At 33.2% G+C, this 15,154-nt stretch overlaps 1 protein-coding gene across 1 annotated transcript; it reads right to left on the minus strand.

Moving 5' to 3' along the window:
- Positions 1-556: 556 nt before the first annotated feature.
- Positions 557-13,439, minus strand: LOC123554228 (methanethiol oxidase-like). The gene is made up of 11 exons (XM_053548385.1): positions 13,309-13,439; positions 12,181-12,347; positions 11,479-11,664; positions 10,498-10,615; positions 9,975-10,154; positions 5,325-5,506; positions 4,965-5,165; positions 3,624-3,689; positions 2,363-2,508; positions 1,491-1,674; positions 557-1,205 (listed from the first exon to the last, which is right to left on the minus strand). Exons 1-10 carry the CDS (start codon positions 13,310-13,312, stop codon positions 1,503-1,505), a joined length of 1,422 nt encoding a protein of 473 aa, XP_053404360.1. The 5' UTR covers positions 13,313-13,439; the 3' UTR covers positions 557-1,205; positions 1,491-1,502.
- Positions 13,440-15,154: the final 1,715 nt, after the last annotated feature.

Here is a 15,154-nt window from a genome sequence, read left to right on the forward strand (position 1 = left end):
TTTCAAATGATATCAAAATTATATAAGCTATAGAACTTGCTTATTTGTGGATCGGATACCTTAATACATTCAGTTTCGTACCAAAATAACCTTGTGTTTCAGAGCTTTGGCAGCTTAGTCTAGGAACACAATAGGTGCTCTTATATTCAAACATAAACCTATTTATTACGTTAAAGCCATTTAGATATTAACAACTTGAACTAAAACCTGTAAGGATGTAGAGAAGAAATACTTTTAGCATACTATTAGGAAGGCATTTAAATACTCTTTAAGCATAGGACATCTTTTTAAGATTGCGCTCAGTATTAATGTTTATAAGAGTTCTAGAAAAAATGACGTCATTTTGTTAATGCTTTCAAAAGACGCGAACAAAGTTGCCAACTATGAATTTCTTTTGCTCTGCATAATTCAGTGTGATGTCATGGGCGGAATCATATTGGTCAGAAAACGTAGCACAGAAATGTTACATGTTTATCAATACACTGTCAGGTAAATGACGGATGTTTTTTTTCTGCATCCTTGTATAATACTCTTGCTAACAAACAAGACAAAAGTATCAGATAAAACATGTCGTTTTTATTGAGAAGGGTATTATAGGCATATCATTATAAAGCAACGTATTACATGCAAAATACAGAAAACGGTATAAGTGGAAAACGCAAACTTTGATATTAGTTATTAAAGCATAAATCATTTACATGTTTAATATAATTTTAGTAAATTTAGACAAATAATTATGCTAAAATATTTATCGTAAAAGGACAATTTGTAAATACCTCATGTCTTGAAATGCTGTTGTAATATTGAGAAATACTATTTACAAGTTAAATTTGTTTAACAGTAACCTTATTATACGATACGATAGACACAGTTCAAATATATTTCTCGTCAATAAAAGTTTGCTTCTTTTCAATAAGTTCTAACGTTTTAGAAAAATGTTACTAATTTATTTCCACAATGCTCGTTATTAATAACTCCACTTCAGTGTTAAACATCTTAACACTTCATAGTCTGTATTCACACGTAGCTCAGTTTGGGTAGCATAAAAGTAGATTATAATAAAAAGAGAACCTTAAATGTTTCAAATTGCAAGTTTTATATAATGTCTATTTGCATATAAATTGAAGCCTTTCTGTGATTGTCATATAAATACTTTAGGATTGTTTCGGCACTTCTTGGTAGTGATTCTTTGACTCTGGATCAGTCTGAAATTATTAGAGAATACATAGAGGAAATACATACTAAAAGTGAAAATTACTGGGCCATGAAAGTAAATATCTGGCACATCCTTTATGACACATGTTTCATGATACATGATGCAAAATGTTCTAATTACATAATGTTTATATGAAATATACTTCTTTAAAACACTTTTTTAAAAAACTTCGCACACATACTTTTAGGTGATAAATGAAGGTTAGAAGTAATGCACACAGTAATAACGTAAAAAAAAAATCAGCAGAATTTATCAAATGTTTGATATATAATACCTCATAATACGTTTAGTTGTCGGCAAGCCAGATATCCGACGTGCAATCCCCGCCGGGATATCGCATTTCATGTGCAAGTACAGGTCCGCCGGGTTCATCGCCGAAGTCAACAAGGAAGTTTTTATTCAAGGTTAACCCACCTTTTTCTGTATCTACATCGATCTGAACGAACATTGAACCTTTCCTAGAAAACATTCATTACAACAGTAGGTAAAATGACATTCTCAAACGAAATATTTCAACAAAATAAAACGTTGAAATAAAAATATTGAATTGAACTTTCGAACTCAGGAAGTCAGTATAAGAAAATGTTTTCAAATACCACGTCACTATCAGATAATCGACACACGACTATGGTTATACTATATTTATAAAAAATATTAAAGTCGAAGCATTTAGACATTTATATCCAAGATTTGTTTGCAAACACTAAAGCTGATAACATCAATATTCTCTACTATAATACGTAAAACATAAATCTGAAGTTATTGTTAAAAATATTAAAGATCGCTAGGATTTTCTCTCATTTCCTTCCCAACCGGTTATTAAAAACAGATACTATCAAACAAACTGATAAAATATAAAATCATCACGATATTTTCAAAAATATATCTTGGATCTTTTGCATAATAACCTAAGTGGACTAAAGGAGAAAGAGTGGGTATCGCAATGGCTAAAATCAATAACTTCAGTGCAAATCGTAGTAAGAGGGACCTTATGCCACAACCTCTGCAATCATTTACTGGTTAGAAGTTAGGATACAGCCATTCCATTGAGTTCTACAAATTTATATTAAACCAAATTCATATGTTCAATCTAAGATATTATCCGCTATCTTTCATTGTTAATGTAGATCTCAGACGGAGACATACTTGCAAAGGTCTGGATAAAACTGGTTATCCCAGTTTGACAGCAGAGATGTAGTCACATAGAGACGCTTCCCGTCCAAACTCAGCATCACCATTTGAGGACCACCCATTATACGCTTCCCTTTGATCAGCGGGCGCACAGGTTGGCTCTGTGAACAAAATAATTTCAGACCCTTGCTAAAGATAAAGCTATGTACATTTTGTCTATGTAAGTAATGTCTGCTGTAACGATAATTCTTCCAGCCGTTTTATAACATAAACTTATATATCACAGACCGCTCCAACTGTATATTTTTGAACTTGAGCGTTCGCCGGACTGTTTCCGACAAGGTCGATGTTTACAGTATAAAATAAATGTATTTGGTATGATGATCACGTTTTGTTGTTAGTTCTAAACATGGGTTAAAGATTAAGGGTGAATTATAGTTACAAGAATCATGAGACTTTGAAGTATACATCATGATAAGCAAAATATTAAACTCGCTGTGTTCATTGACATTTGTATGTCGAAGAAAATGTAGTTGGTTGCTCCTATGGCCTCATACTTTAGGTTCGTTTATTTATTACAGAAGTTAGGTTACATAAAGCATATATTTATAACAACGCAACCATTTTACGAACAAGTATGCATTTGCTATAAGACTAACTGGCTATGATAATGGCTTTGGTGAATCATATGAAATCATTTACCATCCACTGACAAGTGCCAAAATACCTAACTTCGACAAGTGATATTATAACACATGTATTTAATATTTATATATCAATGATAAGTGTAGTATGTGTATATAATAAAAAGATTATTAGATTTGTATCGCGAAATATGCATTCGTTCTTTCGCGGAATAATATCGCGCTCCTGAAGTCGCGCAATACCTTCGCTGCAGAACTCGTGCATATTTCTCAATACAACTCTAATTTTTATACCAGGTACGTAACGTCATTTTAGACGTCATTTTAATGTGTATCGTCGTTTTAAAAAGTTCATTACCGGCGAAATTGCCATTTTTATTTAGACTGAAGAACTGATTTATATATTGCATTTCATACCAATAAGAGTAGATGCTTGTGTTATTATAAGTTTATTAGTTTTGCATCGAAAGATATGTAAGAGTTCTTTCGTGGGACACTATTTCTCTCCTAATGTCGTGTAGAACTGGTGCATATTTCTCGATACAAAGTTAAATAGCCTGTAATTACAGTCATACTACTAAGGCAACAATCTCATTTAAGGTCAGTCTTACGAAGAATATTATTTACAACACCTTTAACTCTTTGTCATCTGTCACAGTGACACCCTCCCCTTTGCATATGCTGCCCCCGAGCCATACCTGAAAAAAAAACACGACGAAATGTTTTTCATAGCCAATATGACGGTAGATGAATGCATCACTTTTTAATCACCTAGTTCTTGAACTGTAATATATTTGCAATAATTGTCAGCACTAAATTGCATACACAATTTCAAATAACATCATAATAATACCAACTTTGTATCAGTTTTTAGTCTTTCATTAATCAACTCATCAAATCCCATAGTTTGTTAATTTTAGGCATTTATGAAACATTGTTTATACCAGAACTGTAACCCGGTTATGTCAAGCGTATAAAACAGCTTAAAAAGATATAAACACGGTTTAAAAAACAGGAAGCTAAACGCTTACATAACCTTAATATCGAGAACAACAGCTAGCAGCCATTTTATTATTACGCTAATCATTAAGATGACCTTGGGAAGTTAGGACACAACAACAAATCAAGGCTATAGTTGTAATATCCTTGACTCGAAACTAGTTTAATAAAATTGTGTGTCAAAATCTGGTATTATGCTAATGTATTTCATAACAAAATAGTCTACTTAGTCCCAAATAAGGTGAACTATTTTTTTGTATAACAAGGACGAAGTGCAGTTGCATATTTGTATAGTATTTACAACAACAATTTGAAGGTTAAGCGTCGTCATATATTTATAGGACACAAGGCTAGAATGCAAATCAACAAACATGATTACTGTTTTGAAATAGTAGACTGTCTAATAAACACATTAAATAGATGAAAGTTGCTTCGTATTTAATATTATTACTACATTTAAGTATGAACTTAAAAATGTACACATTTTTAGTATTTCCTACTTTTGATGGTATGTGACATAGGTCTGAATGTTTGACTTAACATATTATCAGAAAGTAACATTGGATCCATTTGTTTATTACCTCCCTTTGTGTCCCTAAGCCACTGTTCAAGTTGAAACGGATGCTTTTTTACCATGTTTTATGCATATCGGTTTTTAAAACATCTCGTTTATCAGCGTCAAAATAAAAAAAAAATATTATGACAGTAGCTTAATGTTGGCTTTACATTTTATGAAAAACAATTTTCACGATTTTGCCAAGGAATGCCAAAAGAACATACAAGAATACGTAATCACACGGAAATTACCACGGTGACAACAACGGTTGCATCAACCTTTGAAGCAAAGTGTCATTACCATGTTGCATTAACTAGAGTTTAAAGTTCTTCCGCTCTTAGACACTAATACAATATCGTTTGCTTAATTGCTGTTTGCTTTTTGTTTTGCTAGAAATAAACTAAAAGTATATTCATACCTGTCCGACAAGTTTAGGATTATGGGTGTCAGTTATATCATACTGTCTTACATCTCCATGTAGCCAGCATCCAAAATATAGGAACCTGTCATCAAGGGAGAGAACTATATCCGGAGTTATTGCCGGCATCTCGGGCAATACCCAACCTTCCACCTTCTTAGGAGGGACCTGAATGACTTTCTCCGCTCCCCAAGTTCCATTCTAGTAAAACAATGTTTGAATTATTAGCTCTGAAAACATGTCTTAACCTAAAATTACATCAGAAATGAAAACATTTGAATAATTGCATAACACACATTGTGCATGTTTGCTTCTATTAACAATTAACTGCATTAACTTAGGTTGGTATTATACATTTACCTTTTGCTTAAAGAAACGGAAGATAGAAGACCCTAGGCAGCAAGTCACAAAACCTTCCGGAGCCTTTGGGTTGTGAAGGAAGCGAACTTCTAGCGGAATATCCCCGTCTGGCCCAAGGTCAATTGTTTGAATTTGTTCATGCTTTTTCCAGTCCCAGAAATACAGAGCTCTGCCATACCGACCTGATAAATGAGAAAACGATATTTAGTGGAGATAAACAAATGATTTTTAGGCTGGCGAACTTGTTCGCTAGACTATTATTACCACAAATCGAAAGTCACAAAGACTGCTGAGACTGACGACGCAAAATAATATTTCATGCACAATTTAAATAATTCTGTGCTGTATATCAATTTGGGTGTCAGACTATTCCCCCCCCCCCCAAGATGATTCCCCCTCAAGACAATTCCTCCTCGAGACAGTTCACTCCCAGACAATTCTCCCCACAATGTTATATAAGGGGACAGTTCCCCCCTACATATTTGATGCATTGAATTAATTAGGTACCCAAAATAAGGATTTTTTATGTGAAGTAGTAGCATTTTGGATAAGTGACCATGGCTGAGAACATAATTATTTTTAAAGCCGGTATATAAAAAGAAGTAAGAAAAATTTACATTTTATATTAAGGTTGTCTGATCTAATTTTGGTTTATCACAATTTTCAACAAGAGCTTCGTCAAAAGTATCACACAAAGTTAGTAATACTGATAATTGTCATTATACATGGACAGATTGTTATATTGTTTATAGATATCATAATGCTAACACATAGAACACAATTAAAATGTTACAACAATAATATCATAATTGGTTGATCAATGTCAGCTTTCATTACTGTTTTACAGCTGGTAATTCAATCAAGAGGTGTGAAAGATTGACTGGTTACTGTTTTGATTAAATTTGTTTATTTGCAATAATGGCATTACGTAATTCAGGTAATCAACACCTTTCAATCGTATTGAGAAATCAAAGGAACAGTGATTTGTTTGTAAGTATCCCTTAATTATTATACAGTTTAGGTTGTTGTTTTTTTTTTTGTTTTTTTTTACTGGAATAAAATATCCCCAAAACCGAAAAAAAAGGTTTGAGATTTATTTTATACAAGTACTATTTCCTGTTTCATGGTGCTGATTATACAACGCTGAGTGAAATGTCAGACAAAGTGTTTATATTTAATGAGGCTGTTTACAGTTTTAAAGCTACGTTTCGCTCAGTTTATTTAGCAAGAATATTGATATATCTAACAATGATAAGCCAGTTTAATAGATGAAAATTAAATATAATAAAAACCTGCTCAAATACCAAGAGATATCAATTTACAGAGAGAGAGAGAGAGAGAGAGAGAGAGAGAGAGAGAGAAAGAGAGAGAGAGCTGCGTGTGATTAACCTATCGATTAAAGTCTTCTGGGTATAGAAGTGTCTTCCAGACCACTGCTGTAATTATTCGTCGTAGAAAAAACGAAACAAAATTGCACCCCTACGAAACCTTTGTGAAAAATTAAAAGAGAACCATTTAAATTGTTAAAGTGTCGTGTTTAGTTTTGCTATTTGCAAAATGTTAGATAGATGATAGAATAACACAAATGATATGAAAACCTCATACACGTCTTGTCTATTAAATTATTACAATTTGCAGACAATGTTTTAAAAAGATATTTCTTGTTAAAAGTAAATAGCTTTATAAAAGCAGTGGTCTTCTTTACATACATATATTAGCGTTGATTTAATTTATCAAATCAATGTCAAAATATGCAATATCGTTATCAAAATACAAGAGTAAAAGTCGAATGGAGACTTAATTTGTCAACGTAGGGTATTTGTTGTCACATTCTTTACTTCTTAACAGTTCCTCTGTTTCTAGTAATGGTTCTTTACAATATCTCATTTTTGTTTGCAATGTTCCTAACCAGTACGAGGTCTTGTATTTCTCTGCAATACTTCTCTCATTTGTACACCTTACAACTTACATATTGTAAGCAGTTTCATTGTCCTTTGGAATTTTTTTTTCTAAACATGTGATTGCTTCTCGGTATATCAATATCATCTTTTTTTTTCTACAAAAATTACTTATATATATGCAAATCTATATTTAATTCAATTTTAAGAGTTGATTTTGGAACCATGGCGGAGGCCAAGCATAAGGATACAACATCAATGGTTTAAATTTACCAATTGTGTGTTTGCCACAGACGGTTACAATACGGTGCCCGATTGTGTTTCTTTAGTTGTTCATTTTGTCTTTGTTGTCTATAAGTTTTACTTCGTCTATATTTTGTCAGATTCTCAAGTAAGAATAACGTTCTGTTTGTTTCACTGATTGTGTCATCTCCAATTAAGCAAACACTATGTGTTTTTCATCTATAGTATGTAATATCCTAATACTACCTTTCTCAAGTTAATTAAGATGATTCCTCTCAACAGTACCCTATGCTTGCTTTAGTTTGATACGGAAAACCCATAATATTTCAGATTTTGCAAACATGTTTCCCACATTTTGTGGTAGCAAGCCTTTCTGTACTTTCAGTACTTTGATTTATGAAAATCGTTGCAGTGTATTACTTTGCAATTGAATAACTGAAAGCGGTGTAGACCAAAGCGGATTTCTTCGGAATTGAATAACTGAAAGCCGCGACGTGGATCGATTATTTCTGTATTTGAATATGAAAACCGTACCAATCACTTAAGAACTAAAATATCAGAAAGCTTAAAATATTCGCTATTTCGATTAATATAATGAATAAACATTCTGTGAGTTATTACGATATTGTCAAGTTTATAATATGTTTTCATTTGATAAAATCGCCGTGCAAAACAGCCGTTCAAATTATGTAAAACTAACACATGTATTAATAACAGTCTACAATAGGACTAAAGTAAATTACTTTACACTGATTGCATCTTGATTTCCCATGGGATTAGAGCAACTAGAGGATATTTGACTTTTTGATGAATATTACTTTAATTTGCATCATAATGTTTGTAAAATATGCCAAGATTGACGTTACAGTCTAAACTCCGGTAACTCATAAAGATGATTGGAACACATAACACATTAATAAATATATTCAAGCCTATGAAGTACATTTTAAATACTTGTACATGAAACATCGCCATTTCTTTTCGGTATTGCCTAATTTGTAAATATGTGCAAAACACCTGGAGACATGGAACTTATAAGCATTCATACATTCGTATATTGGGTGTAAGGACTGTTGAATAAATGCATAACATGTTTAAGTTAATATTTTGAAAGTTTTTACATATCTGGGCCAATTACGTCGAATCAAATTGCAAATAATTTCAGTATATGAACAAAAATCTGTAGGCAGCATTTAACCTACATAATATTTGCCGCCGAATCATCCCAGCTAATTCACGTATAAAAAGATTAAACGTTTGAAAATTGCTCGCTCCTTCATCATGATTGGATATTCAAACTATAAAAAGATCAGCCAAACTAAATAACAGATGAAGGATACAAATAATGACATAACAAGTTTTATTACCAACAAATGCAAGTTGTATTTATATTATATATATATATAAATCATGCAGATCGTTGCAACTTGACATATAAAATGGTCGACATAATTATGGATAATGTCACGTCAAAATTCTGAAACATGTGTTATGTTAGCTGCACGCGCCTGTCTGGAAGAGATTACATTTCGTGCTTAAACAGGACATTGTTCACCGATTCTTTTGCAATAAAGTAGGTCACATTCACGAAGTTCAAGTACGTTTATACGTACTTGCAGTCGACGATAGAAAAAAAATGAATAAAATATGTTTTCCGGGTCATGCGCAGAACGGATCATTTCTTGTTATTTTGTCAAAATGAGATCATATGAGGGGTAAAACATTTTAACAGACAGAGTCAATCGTTTCAATCTGTGTAAGTTGAGTCAGAAGTAAAGTCAAGGTAGAATTACATTTTACTCCTTTGATCAGCTTTTATAGAACAAACAACATTTGTTTAAGAAACGATTTATCTGGAATAGTGATTTGTTGTTGAATAAAGACATTATTTTGAGTTCAGATACGAAGGTATTATATAACGAGGACTACACATTTGAACGACAATGATTTTATATATGAGCCGTGCCATGAGAAAACCAACATAGTGGGTGCGCGACCAGCATGGATCCAGACCAGCCTGCGCATCTGCGCAGTCTGGTCAGGATCCATGCTGTTCGCTAATAGTTTCTCCAATTCCAATAGGCTTTAAAAGCGAACAGCATGGAGCCTGACCAGACTGCGCGGATGCGCAGGCTGGTCTGGATCCATGCTGGTCGCACACCCACTATGTTGGTTTTCTCATGGCACGGCTCATATAGTGCCCTTTTCTAACACGTTCAATGACACTTTACCTAGAAGAAAAGCAATTACTCCGACGCCAAATTCATCCTCTACTAGTACAGACACAGTGCTATATGACCAGAGGAACAAGACCCCCAGAACAGTTAGAAAGAGAAAAAATCCTTTTAAATTAGATACAGGCATGTTCGGCCTACTTAGCCTAACTCTTCTGGTTATTTAACATACCTTGTGTATAACACCTGCGTTTCCTTCGAAGAACTATAATGTTATGGTTTGATCTTCCTAAAATTTTGAAATGTCTCTGGAACGCAGTAAAAGTTTGCCTTACCTCTGGGAATGTCAAAGGGATTAAATCCCGGGAAAAACGCGTTCGGTGCTCCCCAACCAGATGTCACCATAATGTTAAAGTATGGCTGATACCAGAAGTCATATCCAAATTCGGAAGGCTTTCCGCGTTCCCAGTTTTCCTTGATCTCAAACGTTTCTCCATCAAGGATAAGAAATCCTCCTGTACCATACATGAATAAAATGTACATACGAGTAAGCTTTAATCATAATTATTTTTATTTCAACCAGCAACTATAAAATTAAATATCACCTAATTGGTCTTGCTCTGTATTGTAATTTATTTTCTCAATATTCTTCAATTTATACACCTTACGACTGACAGAAGCATAAATCTTTATTCTTACATTTTTAAAATGCCTTATCTTGACAAAGTTATAAATGACGGCGCCGCCATTCAAGCTTGCTTTTGCTACACAATGTTGGAACATACTTCTGAGTTAACATAAAGACTTTGAACCAATTCTGTTAATGTCTTTAAAATAACGGATTTGGACAGCTTTTACCGTTATTCTCGCCTTTTTCATCTCCAATACAGCTGATCATGACATCCCCGCTAGCCAGACAGTGTGTGGTATGGGGAGTGCTAAGACCATGGGCTTGTACCTCACTTGGTTCTATCACCTAAACAATGTGTTATGACTCAATTACGGTCATATATTAAACAAAACAAGTCAAAGGGGATGTAATTGAATAATTCAATAAGTCATTAGGATATTACCGTACTTCGTGACTGTACATTGTTACAAGTTTAGAAGATGGGTTTATTAAAGATGTCTTTATCTTATATATTTTGCTCAATGTCAGTTTCAGTTTGTTTGCATCTAAATCTGGTAGCTTTTAAATATTGCAAAAAAGCCGTGTGTATTTTGTTAAGTATAAAATATTGGTCGAATTTATTGAAGCAGATATCTACAACATACGTGTTTCTACATCCTAAAAGTATGGGTACCATTAATCACAAGTACGCAACACTTATGTATCAATTGTTTTCAAGCCTAGTAATATTTGGTAGCGATCAAAAGCAGGCAATATAAAATATCTGGCTGTATAGCTGTATTTTTAACCACGTGGAAATTTTGGCAGCATTTTCGGAATAGGTATACATAATGCATATTCTGGTTCCACCGAGTGTGGATATCATGGTGTCATTCTAATTATCAATTAGAAATGCGATGACCTAATGAAGAAAGCGTTTGCGCCGCAATCATGAGGTAGGAGGTTCGAGTCCTGTAGGCAGGCCCGTTGTAGAACCGCCGGCTAAATCAATAACTGTTACCGGCTGTCTACCAAAGTCTTGCCTGGTAGTAAAAATAGGTTATGTTCAAAATATATAGGTTTCCCATAAGCCAAATATGGCCTGCAATTTCAGTAGGGGTGACATTTTTTACTTTCTAAATATTTTAGTGTTACATGAGGTATGATGGTATTTACTCTGGTATGTCAATGTATTCTAATGATAAATGCATGACAGTGTGTATTAGTACCTTATGAATCTTGGGTGCGTACTTGTTAGATCCTGTGTCTACAACGTAAACCCTACTGCTTCCTAGAGCAGGTATTATCATACGATTCCTTGACTTTGTAGGGTCGTTATGGCAGCTAGAGCACGCGTTCCATCCTGTATGATGAATCTCATCCGAGACGTTTGGCAGGTACATTCTGTGAATGATCTAAAATGAAGAATTATCATCAGTAATAATGTGTACGTTTTGTGTTAAAGTTCTGAATCTGACGATTTATACCATAATTCATGTTTTTATTAATTTGTTTCTCTCAAGATTTTGAGAACATGCCGAACTGAAATGACGATCATATAAATATAAAAAAAAACTATTCTAAGTTCGTGTGTACTATTAGTTAGCTTGTCTTGTTTTCTGGCTGTACATGAATTACCTACCTATGCTGTAGAAACGTTATATTTCTTGGCCGACAAGCAGTACGTTTCTTGCCTGTACAAGCGTTATGTTTTTTGCCTGTACAAGCATGACGCTTCTTGCCTGAGCAAGCAGGACGTTTCTTGCCTGTACAAACATGACGTTTTTTGCCTCTACAAGCGTTAGGTTTTAACAAGCTTTAGTTTCAATTTCCTGTTCCTGATCAAGATATAAAACAATCATAATCCATGATCACTTTAAAACAGAAACATTTCATAGTGTGAATTTTAAGTAATAACTATAATATTTCACCTTACAATAGTCCTTTGACTTTGGATCGACATTCACAGTGACGAGATAGTCTGGGCGTGTTACTCTAGTCTGCGGTGGAACAACACAAGTGATGTACATTATTTCCTCCTTCGGGCCATTCTTCATTGCGTCCATAGGAGAAGCATACCCTGGGCCTTCGCAGCATGCTAAAAGATAGAACTTACAATTTTTGCAGTCAAAGATAAGTACACGTAATTTGCCTGTAAGTCAGAGCATAAGCTTTGTATGTTCATCTGAGAATAGCTTTGTAAATCACATTACATGGAACGATATATTTCACACTGGATAAGTAGTTGCATAAAATCTTTGCCAAACGTTATAAACACAAGCTACAAAGGATTTACCATTTTATTTACCTGATTCAAAGTAGGAGTTTGTAGAGTATAATGTTATAATGTTAATTGAAATGTAAAACTCTTTGTGAGTGACGTCACGATAATGTACATTGTTCAAACTAATCTTTCGATACAAATATTTCGCCCCTTGGTTATATTTCAATTATCTCCAAATTCATAAAGTACTATTATTTGTTTACTACCAGGTATTTGTGACAAGTAAGAACAAAGTTACCTAGCAGCATGTATAAATCTAGTACATTAGATATGTTGTAAAATGTCATATGGAACAGAACATTATATCGCACATAAAAACAGTCAATCTTTACTTATTCATGGTTTTTAATGTATTATAAACTTTGCTGTTTTAATGATATTGTGAAGTATATCCGGAGACATGTCTCTTTAAAATATTAAAGATAATAAAAGGTTCTTGTATACTTCAAAATTTGACCAAACTGCAATAAATTAGTATCGTTACTGAATGTACATGACCAGAACCATTCAAAGGAAGTCTACTATTGTGCTGACTGCTTGCTTTCTATCTTTAAAATATCTTATTAAAACATGCTATCATACAATAATTATATTGACAAACAATTACATAACAATTACATAACACTTATCATTAGACATGTGTTACGTTTATGAGTAGATCTACACTTTATTATTATTTTCTTATTAGGTTAATATCAGTTTAAGCACAAACTGTTTAATATAAAACAACTTCAAGAAATGCTTACAAAACTGCAGGTAAAATAAAAAATCTTACACATATCTGATCTTTTTTTAGTATTTCTCTCTAGTGAAAAGAATCACTCCGCCAACGGCAAAAACAAAAGTGAGCTTTCGGCTAAATTTTCATTTTTATATATACTAGAATTCCATTGGCTGTTGTACGTTTTGGATCACGTGACTTTATCTGAGCTATATATGGAATTATTTAGTGTCTGGTTTTCGTAACCTATTTATAAATGTTTTATGCAAAACACAGACGTCCTACTTTACTTTACGAACAGCTTATCCTTTTTGCACTCACGAATCACAACATCGCCCTGAATTAGCCAACGTACTATATTTGTAAACAGATAACTGGCAAAGTCAATAGTAAATATACCCGAACTGACCATATTGAACTGGCGAGCAGCATTAAACGAAAGATTTGGCAAAGTATGAACATTTCTTTTACATAATTGTATCCATAAGTACGTAGAAAATAGATTTTGACCGGATTTCGGGATCTGGAAATTATGCTTGCAGTTAAGGATAGGATTGTCCTAGATGACCTAGCACTAACTTACTTGACGATCTGAAAGAATAGCCACACCCTTAGACCATCTCGCTTTTAGTTGTCATTTTCTTTTTTTGCGAAATGTCATCCATGTTTGATATCTACAGTACTTTGTGATCGGTAAAGTGTCATACTATAGCTTGTAACATGTATTCAAATGACACTAATCCTTTGGAAATGTGACATTGAACTTTTAATTACATAATTATGCATGAAATATTTATTATCATTATTGTTATTATTGTTATTATTATTATTATTACTATTATTATTATAATTATTATCATCATCATCATCATCATCATCGTTATTATTATTATTATAAAACAAAAGTGAAATACTGTTCTAATTCGCATTTTGCGAAGCTTAATATCAATGGAGTTTACATATGTCCACTTGAAGCTTACAGGCATTACACAAAGTTAAATAGTCTTAAATTCAAAGTTCCGATTTCCTAAACCACAATATAGAGAACATAAAATACAACTTGAGCCCGATGTCAACAGTGCCTAAAACAATGATTTCGACCACTACCAGTTGCGCTTCTGCGACATCTCCTTAGAAGGTTTTGCAAGTTAATAAACGTTGACTGTTTTTGGTGGATCAGTTTCAATTGAAACGAGCTTAAAAGCACAGAACTCACGACAAAAAACAACAAAAACATTTTTAAACTCATAACCTAGCAATATGTCAGAAAATCAGAATTTGTGAAATCATATTTCTGGTAAAATTGCACATTATTTGACAAGTGGGATCCTGGCTCTGTAAAACATATTTATACCTTAACACTGGTGTTTCGATTTGTAAGGTAAATTCCTTAAATATTTTTCAGTATCGTGTTCTCCCTTTATTTTTTCCCGTGTAACAAACATAGTTCTTATATATCGAAGAAATTATTTTATGACTTATACTTATTATCCTCATTCATTCGAATGATTGCTTAGAAATTGTCGGCTTTGTCGTGACTTATATTATGAATCCTGGCTTCACTTGTTTGAAAATAGCCTTACTCTAATTGCAAATATTTTCTTTGAAATGTCAGTTTGTAATGATGTTAAATCTTTAGATTGGCAAATTATTACGCCATCTTTGACTCCTTATCCTCTGTAACAGTGGCACCTTCCCCTTTGAAGATGTTGCTTCCGAGCCATAACTTAAACAAACAATCAGATTCTAACACTTTTATAACATTTTCATAAAACTTGTAATTTGGTAGTTGTTTAAATTAGGTTATCAATTTATGGAGATTTTAACATCAACTGTGTTAATGAACATTTACTGAATACTTGTCTTGAAGCTTTTATTATTTATGGCAACGTGCATCGCA

This window comes from Mercenaria mercenaria, chromosome 7 (assembly GCF_021730395.1).
Source record: "Mercenaria mercenaria strain notata chromosome 7, MADL_Memer_1, whole genome shotgun sequence".
Taxonomy (NCBI): domain Eukaryota; kingdom Metazoa; phylum Mollusca; class Bivalvia; order Venerida; family Veneridae; genus Mercenaria; species Mercenaria mercenaria.

Excerpts from the sequence above, each read along its gene's own strand:
- LOC123554228 (XM_053548385.1), bottom strand. Across the intron at positions 10,155-10,497 it reads TGAAAAAGGCGAGAATAACG|GAGGATTTCTTATCCTTGAT; the intron begins GTAAAAGCTGTC and ends TGTATGGTACAG. Across the intron at positions 5,507-9,974 it reads TCCCTTTGACATTCCCAGAG|GTCGGTATGGCAGAGCTCTG; the intron begins GTAAGGCAAACT and ends CTCATTTATCAG.